The sequence below is a fragment of the Centruroides vittatus genome, unplaced genomic scaffold (assembly GCF_030686945.1).
Source record: "Centruroides vittatus isolate TY-2023 unplaced genomic scaffold, ASM3068694v2 contig_1824, whole genome shotgun sequence".
In the NCBI taxonomy this organism is placed as follows: Eukaryota; Metazoa; Arthropoda; class Arachnida; order Scorpiones; family Buthidae; genus Centruroides; species Centruroides vittatus.
In genome coordinates this window covers 1,757,860-1,770,980 of record NW_027121123.1, presented here as the reverse complement: position 1 = coordinate 1,770,980, position 13,121 = coordinate 1,757,860, and the positions used below count along the sequence as shown (strand labels likewise).

Sequence of the window (13,121 nt, the reverse complement as noted above, 5' to 3'; positions counted from 1 at the left end):
ATTTTCTATCTTCATATACAAATGTTGAGATAACTTTCCAGTCAAATTTTTAAAAATATTCTTAATTAAAAATATAAGTTAATTTACGTTTTTTGTTTTCATTTTAGTATTATGCTCAGCTATCACATGTTTACGAAAACCAGACAGCCCCACTTTCCACGTGCATTCTCCCCGTAATTGAGATGTATTAAAACGACAATATCTGAGATTGCAACACTAAAGCAACAACGTGAACTTTCAGTGTTGTTGTTAGAGTTTAATCCTCAAAATACGATGTGTCCAGCATCCAAAATGGCTTCACCTTCTACAAGACGTTTCCTGTCGCCAATACAGTCTAGAATTTGACATAAATTCAATGTATTTAATAAATATATAAAAATATAAATACGACTGTACAAAGATGAAACTTGCTTCTGAAAGACAGAAGCAAAGTTTTATCTTTGTATAGTCGTATTTATATTTTTATATATTTATTAAATGTAAATAACGCCGGCCATGTACTTTTTATTAATTATTTACTTTATAAATTCAATGATTTGTTCTCCATTTGGTCATCGCAGTAGTCGTCAACGATGGAAACTGAATCGGCTCAGGCATTGAACAAACACATGGTCGGTTCCTTACCTGTTTCGGCAGCCATCTTGAGCGCCCTCTGTCGGATTTGGCGCTTGCCAATTGGTGCAGTTCAATAACTGCACCAATAGACACAAATATCTATAAGTATAAGATACAGGTTTTCTGTAAGTATGAGTTTATAATTGTAATCTAAATTTTAGATTACAATTATACACACAACACATAAGAATGCAATATTTATTTATTCTGTATTCTATATGAAATTAATATTTGTTATAAAAATGATCTTTTAGTGCAGGCATGTCAAACTCATATGATATCACGGGCCACATGATCTATTTTGTATAAGTCGGGGCCGCATGTTTTCAATGTTCAAAAAATTAATAAAATACGATTTTTAGACTGATTATATTATGTATTTATTAGACTCAATGTATTGTATATTATACATACATAGACATTTTATATTTCATATTATTTTTTAAACTTAAACTATAAATATTTTATATTTTTTTATAAAAAACAAAAATAAAAGTTATAAGAAATAAACGAAATCACAGTTTAATATTACTTTTTAGGGAAGATATTTGACAACGTTTTTCACAAAGCAAGTTCCTATTTTTCTTGAAAATTACGATGTTCCTCTTCAATTAACCTTTTCTTACTCATTGTTCTTGAAGTTAGTCAAATTTGAAATACCTCTTTTCAAATTAAACAGAACGTTTATGACAACTATTTGACGTTACGTGAACTTACATGGTTTACGAGATTTACAAATCACAAAAATTACGACGTTTACAAAGTAGATTCACACAAACAGTCAAAATTCCAAAAGTCACTATTCCTGAACAGATCCGTCGAAAAGACACCTTGCGACGTATACTTCAGATACAGTTACTCGGAACACTCCTCTCGTCACTCGTCACAGCAATAGTAGACGAAACACCTTACGGTAGAGCACACAAACGTCCGCCTTGAAGTTCCAGCAAAAACTTGACTTTCACGCCAAAACCTTTCCTTTTATATGAATTGTAGCAATTGCCAATGGACCAATCAGGTGTAGCAGTCTTCCACGACATCTGCTCTCGTATGATGTTCGCTGGCCAATCATCGTTCGTAGATTCAAAGCCGCAGCCGTTATCCAACCGTCTTTCGTAGCATCGACCAATTTGAATTGGTTGGATGAAATACGGAACGAATGAAATCAAAAGGGGCGGGAATCATACAGTTCAAAAAAGTTTAAACTTTCCAACTTCAAGCGTCAAAGCTTGATATTTAAAAATTTTTAAAAAGTCTCGGCGGGCCGCAACCCATGTGTTGGTGGGCTGCATGTTTGACATGCCTGTTTTAAAGAGTTGCAAACATTTCAACTTTCAAGATTTTGAAACAAATTATGAAAATATATATACAGTATATATTATTAGTTTTGTGTTATATGTTCAACAAATGATATTTCTGGAACAGATTAACATCATAAAGTAAGAATTTGCTATATAATAGTTATGTAAATATTGAAAAATATTGCAAGCAAAAGTTTTGATTTATGAAGAAGGTTAATTTTGTTTATTTTATTTTGCTGTTTTTGAAAACAAAATTTTATTTTAACTTTGTGACATTTTTATTTTAATATCAGTTGTAAACGCAACTTAAGACTAGTTTGTAGCATACTAGTTTTTCAACTACTACTGTAATTATGCAATCAAGTTTCTTGGAAAGTAATAGAGATATAAATTTTAATGTTTTTTGGTAATAATGTTTTTAGAATTTATTAAAAATCAGGTTAATTCAGCAATTTTTAATGACTTTCTTTATTATGATATACTCTGTGAAGAATGTTCAGAAAGTCTAAATAATTAACTGATAATTAATAAAATCAGTTTATTAATTAATTAGTTAATCACTGAAGATAATGTTTGCTATATTATTGATCATATCTGTTCTCTTAACTTCACAGTTTGGCTTTAAACAGTATAATGTTTTGTTTAAATATAGGATTTACAGTTAGAGGAAAAACAGTTAGACAAATTTGTATTTCATCAAAAAGTTTGACTGTTTGATAACTATGAAAACCACACCAATTTAATACCTGGATTAATTTCACTTCATACATTTTTGGTCTGCTTCATACACTGTTAGTAATTCTTTGTTTTTCAGAAAAGAAATTCAAAATAGCCTATGTAAAGTGTTTGAAATTGAATGTACAAAATAATTTGAAAAAGTCTTTTTAAAATTATTCAAATTTGTTCTTCTAAAAATAACAAATCCATAAAAATGGTCTGTTATAGATCAAAAATGTTTGAAGCAAAATTAATTCTACTATTGGTATAATTTTTACAGTTATTGTTACAACTGAATGTATATCTTATCATTGCAGTATATAGACTAATTACAATAGTTTCAATATACAGGATGTTTTAGACAGAATGTTATGAGTCAATATCCTGAAAAATAAGCTTCTAAAACAAAATGATAAAGATAAATTTAATATTTCCAAGGTTATTTTTAATGCTGTAAACATAAAACCTCTCTTATTCCTCCTCTAGGATGAAGTGAAAGGCATCTTTGAAATTTCAAGTGGAATCTCCTAGTTTTTTATATTTTCTGATTTTCCATTAAAAAATAATACTTTAATTGAGACTGTTTTTTCAAAACAATGATAATTTTAAAAGTTATGAGCATATGTCGATCGGTATGTTTTGAAAGATAATGGTGTAATAAAAAATGCATCTGTTTCACGCATTAGTATGGTAATTCATTTCTATTGTTTTATTTTTCAGTAATCAAATAACAAAGTTTTGCCGAATAGATCGCAGCATTTCTGGTGTTTTAGTACCTGAATTGCTTATTCTTTGCTTTATACCTTAAATCCATGGTCCACAATCCATAGTCCGTGGAACACGGGTGCTCTGTGAAATATACAATTAAAAATTGTTGCAAAAGCAAAATCGATACAATGTAAAATAATTTTTGTATGGAAATGTAATCAGCAAATGCCAATGACCTCATATACTAGACTGAGTGTGCTCTTGATTTCAAAAAGGTTTGCCACCCCTGCTTTAAAGCTGATGTATTGTAAGTGTTCTGTGGAAAGAATGTCAAAGTTTAGTGTTCCCTGACTTCAAAAAGATTGAGAGCCATGGCCTTAAATCACAACGATTCTTTATATCTTGAATTGGTATCTTGTTGAAATAAAATTTGATCCTTTATAAAACTCCATAGGAAATAATCAATTGGTGTCAAGTCATATGAACCAGATAGCCATCAAATTGGTCCTCTACATCCAATCCATTGTTCTTCAAATATGTCATTTAAATTCACATTAAATATTAATTGAAAAATGAGTAATGCTTTTGAAATCCATTTCAACTAATTAGTTCATAAAAAGATGTGAATTTTTATTAGAATGTTTTCTTTTAAAATGTATCAATACATACACTTATAACTTTTGAAATTATTATTATTTGTTTTAAAAATATTCTCAATAAAAGTTTATTTTTTTTAATGGAAATCCAAAAATATAAAAAAAAAATTGAAAGTTTCATTTGAAGTTTTGGAATTCTCCCACCCATTCTGAAGAGAGTGGAAGAGGCTATTTTTAGGACATTAAAAAGATCCCTTACAAATATTGAGCTTTTATTCTCATCAATTTTTTTTCTTTTTGAACTTTTTATGAATTATTGACTTGTAGCATCTTATAAGAAAAATCATGTACATGATAACCTTTCTTTACACAATTGTTGAGAAACTCAAGAATTGTGTAAAGACCTCGCTGCTCTTGTAAAGATTTGAATGAACATAAATTTACTTACAGCTGAGCTAGTTCTTGAATATTTGATTGAGACAAATAAGGGTACTTTAAAATTTTATTTTATCATATTCTATTATTTACTGCTGTTATACAGTATTGAGCATATGATAGTAATATAAATTGTATTGTGGTCTGAAGACCACGTGTTCTGTTACCTAACCGACTCGTAACCAACCCCTTGGGTGGTTCACAGTGTAAAGAAGGGAGAGGCACTCATAGCGTAAAAGCTTCCTGTTGTAAAAGTTAATGGGAGAAGGGGAGATATGTGGTCCAAAGATCACGTGTTCTATTGCGTGATCCTTGGGTGGGCCGCAGGGTAAAGAAAGGATGGGCCGCGTTTTTGGAAGAAAAACAGAGAGGGGGAAGGAGATCGCGCATGCTCAAGGGAAGAAGAAGGACTTTTTCGGAAGGAAGAATAGAGAGTAGACGTGTAGACGATAGAGTCGCGAGATTGTTTTTTTTTTTTTTTTTGGTGTGTGTTGTTTCTTTTGTTTTAGTGTCTGTTATAGCGAAAGGACAGAGTAGTGATTGGAAGGACTGAAATAAACTTTAAGTTCCTTGCATTGGAGTCATAGAGTGAGTGATTTATTTCATTGAAGTTTCTTTTTATTTTGTTCCTGCACGGGGAATACTCTAAAGATCGAGTACTTCCCCACAGTATAATAAAGAAAGAAATGTCTTCTTAAGCAGAGATATAATATTTGACAAAGAAGCATCCATTTAAGAATGAAATGTGTATAAAAAGAAATTAATTATATAATCTGTTATATCTGTAGAGATTAATAAGTCAATTAAATATATCTTTTTCTAATTCTTTGTTTTTATAGGAAGATTATATTTCAATTTGTACGACTATTTATAATAAATATTGAAAACTTTTTGATGGTCATATTTTTTTGTTTATTGTATAGTAAGGTTTCTATGGATTTTTTTGCATTGAATTTTGAATGTATTGATTTATAAAATTATTATTATTTTTTTTTTTGTGTGTGTGTATATAGTATTTGTAGGTATGTTTTAAAATTAGTAATTAGAGAAATATATTACTTAAATCTAATAAATTCATTTCAGAGAAGTTTAAGATTTATAAGCCACAACATTTGTCTGCTGCATTTCCCAAACTTATCAAAATGGCAAATGCTGAAAAGTTGGCATCTAGTTTCCTCCAGGTATATAAGATTAAAATGTATATCTTAATTTTAAATTAGTGCTAACAACTTCTGTAATGTATTTTATATATTTCTAGTATATAATTAGATAAGTTTAAAAATAGAATTATTAATATTAAATTCATTTTTTTATTTGTTCTTTTAACCACTAAATTATTAACTTATAGTATTAATGTTCTATTATTTACATTATTATTATTTTTTTAATAAAGTAAAAATTGCATTACAAATACTAGTCGTATCTTGCTTGCTCGCCATATCCAATCACATGGAACAACCATTCTTCAGTGCAGAGATGACCTTTCTTTGTAGGCTACAACTCTGCACAAATATGTAAAATAGTCTAAAATGTCTACAGATGACAACCCCAACACAATTAAAAATATAACATTTTTTTGTAAAAAGGGCTTATTATTTTATTAATAAGATCTTTTTATGTATGAATAAAGGTGAATTTAAGTATTTTGCAAATTTTCTTTTCAGTTAATTTTTATTTTCTATTCTATTTCTGATGACAGAGTGAATGTTAGATGCACTTGCATCTAACATTAAGACAAAACACAGGAGAAACATACAGAATAACTATTCATAAATTATTGTGGTTCTAAGAAAAGAATAATTTTTTTTATAAAATTTAACATAATCAGAATCTAGTTTATTGTTTATATATTTTTCTTTGTAATTAAATAGCTATTATTAAAATATGTCAACATGTTTTATATTTCCTGTCTGAAATGCAAAAACTTGCCGATTATGGCTCTTTACATATTACGCATTAAATCTCTGCCAGTTTTGAAATTAAGTGCATAAAATAAAAACTTATAATTAACTTATTGTTAATATTATAAAAAAAAAAAAATATTGCTAGAATTTATCTTAAACCTTAACATAATTATGTTGTTGAATAACATAATTCTGATGATAATTTTAATAATTCTGTCTGTTTGTTATCTTTCCTTAATCTTGAGAACAGAGTTAGATAGATGAAGGACAAGACCAAATATGGAAAGCTTAGGGGCAGGTGGCCCCAATTAACTATATATGAACTTCCAATGCAAACTGGAAGTTGTGTTATTTCAATTCAAAAATTTTTCCTGAAAAGTGTTAGATAGATGACTGGCATAACTCTTTTGGTAAAAGAAAAGTATGATATACAGGGGCAAGATGCTATTAATTTTAGGTGGAGAGCATATATTTTAAATTAAAAATGTGATTAAAAATGCAGCCCAGCATTATGACAATGTGACAATAAATAATTGCTCATTTTTATTAAATTATTCTATTTAATTGAATCATTATAAGTATTATTACAGATCATGAATATAAATTATTAAATAATTAAATATATTCTTAATTTTAACAAATGACTATCAGTAGGGAAATATTTGGTATGCATTTTATTATCCAATTATTATCTTAAATTGCTATCAGGGAGATATAATATAAACTTGATTAGGTTGACACTTTCACATTACTTCCTTCAGATTATTCAGCAAAATTTCCAGAAAGTCAATAAATATTCAGGTGTTACAAATTTATGAGAGTAAGAATAATTAAGTTAGCAATTTTAATTGTACAATTAATGTCAAATATAATTAAAATTTTGCTTTATGAAAAATATCAGATGTAGCTGCAATTCAAATGTATACATATATTTTCTGACTGCGACATAAAACTTAAGATATATATAGAAATTCTTATCTTTGAATACTTTTTCTTTTAAATTGCTTTGTGGGTTTTATCAGAAAATAAAATTCTATAAATTATAATCTGATTAATGTTCTTATTTGTGATTTAAATTTGTTAATCTTCTTTCGTTATCAAATTTATTTATACATTATGAGAATTTTAAAAAATCTGTATTATTTTTAAAATTTAAAAAAAGACTATTGTTAAAAATATTACAGTCTGGAATAATTTTACATGGAATTAAAAAGGGCAATTAATAAGATTTTATTGGAAATTTTTTCTTGGCTATATTTATTTACTTTAAACATGTACTTGACTTTTTAAAATTAAATTTTAAATAATGATTTATCATCAAACTAAATAACAAAACTAAATTAATATATTTTTTATATTTCAGAGTATTAATATAATTATATTGTATATATGTGAGTGTCTACAGAAAACTTTCCAAGCTTGGAAACAAATAATTACATCAACAAATTCTTTATCTAATTATTTAATTTTTGGTATGTTTATTCCACAAATATATAAAATACAGTATTGCATAAAAGCATCCCCTTGTTGAGGATGTAAGATTACATATCTAAATCACTTCTATAATTATAATTTGTGGAGTTTTTGTTCAGTCCTAGGAAGCAAGTGCCCCATTTGCTCCCCTCTGTGGACACCAATATATATATATATTTATTTATTTATTATTATTATTATTATACTGTATTATAATACTGTACTTACATTATATAATATAATATTTCAAGTTTTTAAGAATACATATTTATAAAAATTTGAATAAAATTTAACTTTTGTAAGAATAATTGATCTTTGCCATTTTGCTGTTGTTAGATTTAACAATATTTAAATTTTGAATGTGTTATCTGTTGAATGTGTTGTCTGACTGAAACAAGTTTGAAAAACAAGTATATTTCTCCAGGTTTTGGAACTGTCTACCAAACAAGATGTTCATAAGTTAGATATAATTTACAAGCAAGAAAAGCAGTTGTCAAAATCTTAAATAGTATATTAGGACATTTTTAGAAACTTTCTGAAATTATTTTATGTTTTAATTTAAAAAGATAAATAAATTATTAATTGTGACATTGTCACAATGCCAGACTGCAATTTTTAATCACATTTTAAATTTATTTAATTTAAAATATATGCTCTCCACCTCAAATTAATAGCATTTTGCCCCTGTATATCATACTTTACCTTTACCAATAGAGTTGTGCCGTTCATCTATCTAGCTCCTTTCAGAGGAAATTTTTGAATTGGAATAACACAACAACTGGTTTGCATCAGATGTTCATATATATATAGTTAGTTGAGGCCTCTTGCCCCTAAGCTTTCCATATCTGTTCTTGAATTTCATTTATCTAACTCTGTTTTCAAGATTAAGGAAAGACAGACAGACAACAGTGGGAATTTATAAGTCTACAATTTTTTTCAAATTGCAGCCCAGTAAACAACCTATATGTACTGTACAATTTATAATCTATTATATAATTCTCATTTGTATAGTAGATAAGTTTGAAGAAATTTCTTGTAATATTTGATTAGTATTTATTAAAATAAACTGTTTTTACTGCAATGTTAATTATTTTAAAAAATTTTACTAACAAAATAATTATTTTTAGTTGCAACCTCATCTTAGGATATCGGCCACTCAAGCATTACATCATAAATATTTCTCTGACCTTCCCTCTAAAGTGTATGATTTACCTGATCGTAAGTTTTTTAGTAAACCTACATATATAATTAATATAATAATAATAATATTATTAATGTTATTATTCAAATAATGTTTCATTTGTGTATTTTATTAGAAGCATCTGTGTTTAATGTTCCCAGTTGCAAACTTAGTCCAGAGACTCACAATCATCCACTGTCTGTGATTGAAGCAGCAGCTAAATTGCAACGCTAGTATCCATGATAACTGTGATAGGTAATAATCAATGATTTTAAGTGTAGAAATGATAAAAAAAACTTAAAATTTTGATATATTTATGGAAAAATAATTTCATAAATAATCTTGCAAAAATTAAATTGGCATAAAAATTTTTATTTTTTCATTTAAAATTTTCACCCTTTATAGTTAGATGATATATTTGTCTGAAGATCTATTGGCAGAAAAATCTACCGAAAAAGAGAGTACCATATATCTGCATCATTCAGAACAAAATTCTGTTGATTCAAATTTCCTATTGCAAATTAACAATAGGAAATTTGCTGTAATTGATGTGGATGATAAAGGTGTAGAATGTACTGTACATTTAATCTGATTTTGACTCAATATATTCAGTAGAAGTAAACAGGCAGTTATATGAGGTTTGTAATGGTGCTCTTATTGATTTGTTTTATCATAGGTAATGCAGAAATCCAACTGGAGACAAATATGGGGTTTCAATGATCTTCTGTGGATGTCATAAAGGATAGTGCATGCTCTATACTATCCTCCTACATTACCTCTTTCTTTCTGAAGTTTTCTTTTGTTATTTTGTTCTTAGAATTAGACAGAAATGTCCAGTTTTCAATGTATGCCACAACCCTTTTCTTGTTCTCTGGTTTCAACACCCTCATTCCTGTCTTTGTATATCTGTTGTTGCAAGAGAGGGAGTGTCATTCCTGTCTGAATGGTTTATCTCTCTCTCTTCATTACCAGCTATAGATCTAATTGAAGTACTGTCTATGTCATTATTCTTGAAGGGAAATCATTGTGTTTGCCATCTTTGTCACTTCCATTATTTGGCTAAGTAGAATATAATACAAATAGTGCTGACTTGGCCATATCATTAAGCAGTTGTCACATTGACCAGTTTTAAGCAGAAAGCTACATTGATTGTATCAGTTTTTTGAATCATCCTGTTGTCTGTCTATTTTTATTTGCATCAACATCAGTGTATTTTTTAAATTCCATGTTTTTCCCAATCAGATTATCTTCTGTCATGATCTTATTTAATATTAAAATTAACCTGTTTTGTTGTTACTTCCATTATTGGTGTATTAGTTTTGACAGCATGAATGAATTTAAAACCAATTTACAACATTTTATTTAGTAATTATTGTATAAAGGTGGTCTGTCACTTCTATGATATGGACTTTTGATTAAATTAGTTACATCTAACATAGATGTTATTCTATAGCACATCTGCTTGCAGGAATCTGAATTGTTTGCTGATTTATTAAATCACAAAGTGGTATTGTTGTAATTAATGAATCATTGTCATGAAGCACCCAACATAGGCAGGAGATGAGTACAATTAGTTTTTAGAATTTTTATATTAAAATATCTTTTGTAAAGCTGTTAGTCTATAATCAGATGTACAACTAGTTAAATTTTTTATGTATATGTTAAATATGCATAAACTTAAAAATAAAATGCTGTTCATTGAATATTCAAGTAGTTCAATAGGAGGTAAAATGTACCACTTGGTGAGCAATAAAGGTCAAAAGACTCGAAGCATGCCAGCACTTTGCAGGAATCCATATGATTGATCATTTGGATATTTGGCTTTAAAATAATCAATAACTTCTTGAAATTTTAAATAAGATAAAACAACTTTTAAATTAATTTTTTTTTTTAACTTTTCATTTATTTAATTTATTTTTATCTTTTTCAGGTAAGAAGATATAAAATACCAAACATCTTGTTTGTTTATTTTTCTCATCATTTTCAATCTCATGCAAAACGAACTGATTTCGTGTCAGTGATTTTCAGCGATCGAACTTTACACGACCGAAAAAATTGTATGTTGTTATTTATAATTCATCAGTCTGCCAAAACAAGAAAGAATCTCATTCCAAATCGAAAATAACTTAGAGTTATAAAAAAATTTTTATATATTGTCTATGAAAATTGCTTTAATAATGTGTGCATGAATATTTAAAAATTCCATTCATTTATAATGCACTTCTGTCTATCACATTTTTGTACATTGTGCAGTATTATATGGATCTCATGATCACTTTTTCAAAACATTTCACCGGTATGGGCTTACTCCATACAACTCGAACAAATCACACAAGTTAAAAATTAGTCCATTCTTTATAAAGTTTAGAGTTCCTACGTCCTATTGCAAACCCATCTTTTCCAAACTTTTCTTGAAATTCAATGCCAACATTAATTACATTTTTAATGATCCAAAAAACAAATACATATATACATATATAGAACAACAAATTTATAAGATATTTATGAAAATAATTCCAATAAATAAAACCAATTTTTTCATTCATAAAAAAGAAACTTTTCAATTGGAATTGTTTACAAAATTTTTTTGTTTTTTAAAATGGGTATTTTATATAAAATGGCCAAATATTAAGAATTTATTGAAATTAGTAAAATATTTTTAAAATGTATAAGAAAAAGCTGATTATGTAGATCTAAGGTTAGTATTTGTAAAAGAAAAATACTGCAGCTTTGCAAATTCATGAAAATCTTCCCATCCATTAACTCTTTTTATGGTGACTATTGTAATCATTGGTACAAAATGATCAACAACCGTCTGATATTGGTATCTTCCCAATTCTTGTGCCATTTTAGTGTATCTACGAAAAGCGTACAAAAATTTTTCCAATCTGTTATCGCTCCTTTGACTTTTTAAAAATCCTACAAACATTCCGTAAATAATGATTGATATATATACATTTTTTAATGGTTAGAATATAATGATTGTATCTATTCAAAGTGGTTGCAATGTATATATTTATAAAATTATTTAATTTCTTTATTATTTTATTGTTTATATATTACATATATGTGTATACAGAAGAGTAAGCTGCGTACTGTTAGCACAGTTACTACCCAAACACGCAAACCCGGCTTAATACTTATTATCTCGTTCCGAGATTTATTCGGTCCCTACCTCTCGTTGGTTCTTTTTAACTGCAGAAGAAGAAGAAAAATATTTACACCAAAGTTTAAGGGTAAGGACGAAAAGATCTCTACGTCTTTTAGAAGTGACTGTTTTTTATTTTTCGAGACCATTTTATATTTCGTTACTAGTTCGAACCGAGGAAACATTTTTATTTTTTAAGAAATGTGGGGCCAACGTTAACATAGTATGTAAAGATATTTTCTTTGTTATTTTTTACTTGGGTGAATTTCAAAAAGTTGCTTCTTCCAGTTTTAGAAGTGGCAAATATTCATTATTTATAATGTGTTGTAAATAACTGCTTATGTAAAGAAGGAAAAAAAGAAAAAACAAAAATTTGTAGTTATTATTTTATAAAGTATATATATAAATATATATGTATATATATTATATATATCTACACACACACACACACACACACACACACACACACACACACACACACAAAAAAAACACACACATACACAGACATTATTTACAGCATTTACATACAAACTCTTCATGATTTGAAAGAGAGAGTGTGATTTTTATTGACACTATTGATCATTTTTACTTCATGTATTGTGAATCATATTATATATATAAATATATATACATAAATATAAAAAAAATAATGGAACTTGTTAAAATTATCAATAATTATTATAAAGAAGAAGGAAAGAGGAAAAAAACAGTGTTTTTAAGAATGTTTCTAAATAACATTCTAACTGTATTGATGCATTAATTCTCAAATTAATAATTATTGATTAAAAACTTCCAATAAAAACTGTTGATTTATTAAAAAACTCCTTGTTTGTTTCTTTAAAAAAATAAATAAGTAAGTAATAATAAATGGATCAGGTGATGACTTTTTAAAAATTCTTGACGACTTTATTTAGAATTAAAAGTTAGTTTGAAACACTTTAATTGTATTTATTATAACAAAGTGAGTAATGGTAATGGAATTTTGTCGTAACTGCTAAGGAAAATGCATCATCTATCTCATCTAAACCATTCTTAAAATGTCCT

General features: G+C 27.5%; 1 protein-coding gene across 4 annotated transcripts in view; it reads left to right on the top strand.

The window, feature by feature from the left end:
- Eip63E (cyclin dependent kinase Eip63E) overlaps nucleotides 1-12,527 on the top strand; it is an 89,841-nt gene extending 77,314 nt beyond the window's left edge. For 3 of the 4 annotated variants that reach the window (XM_067264169.1, XM_067264170.1, XM_067264168.1), the window contains 4 exons: nucleotides 5,456-5,553; nucleotides 8,877-8,967; nucleotides 9,066-9,184; nucleotides 10,860-12,527. In XM_067264169.1, the coding sequence (XP_067120270.1) occupies nucleotides 5,456-5,553; nucleotides 8,877-8,967; nucleotides 9,066-9,163 (287 nt within the window). In that variant the 3' untranslated portion in view covers nucleotides 9,164-9,184; nucleotides 10,860-12,527. Of the gene's footprint in view, nucleotides 1-3,119; nucleotides 3,262-5,455; nucleotides 5,554-8,876; nucleotides 8,968-9,065; nucleotides 9,185-10,859 lie in introns of those variants that run through there. The other variant, XM_067264173.1, reaches the window with a different exon arrangement.
- Nucleotides 12,528-13,121: the final 594 nt, after the last annotated feature.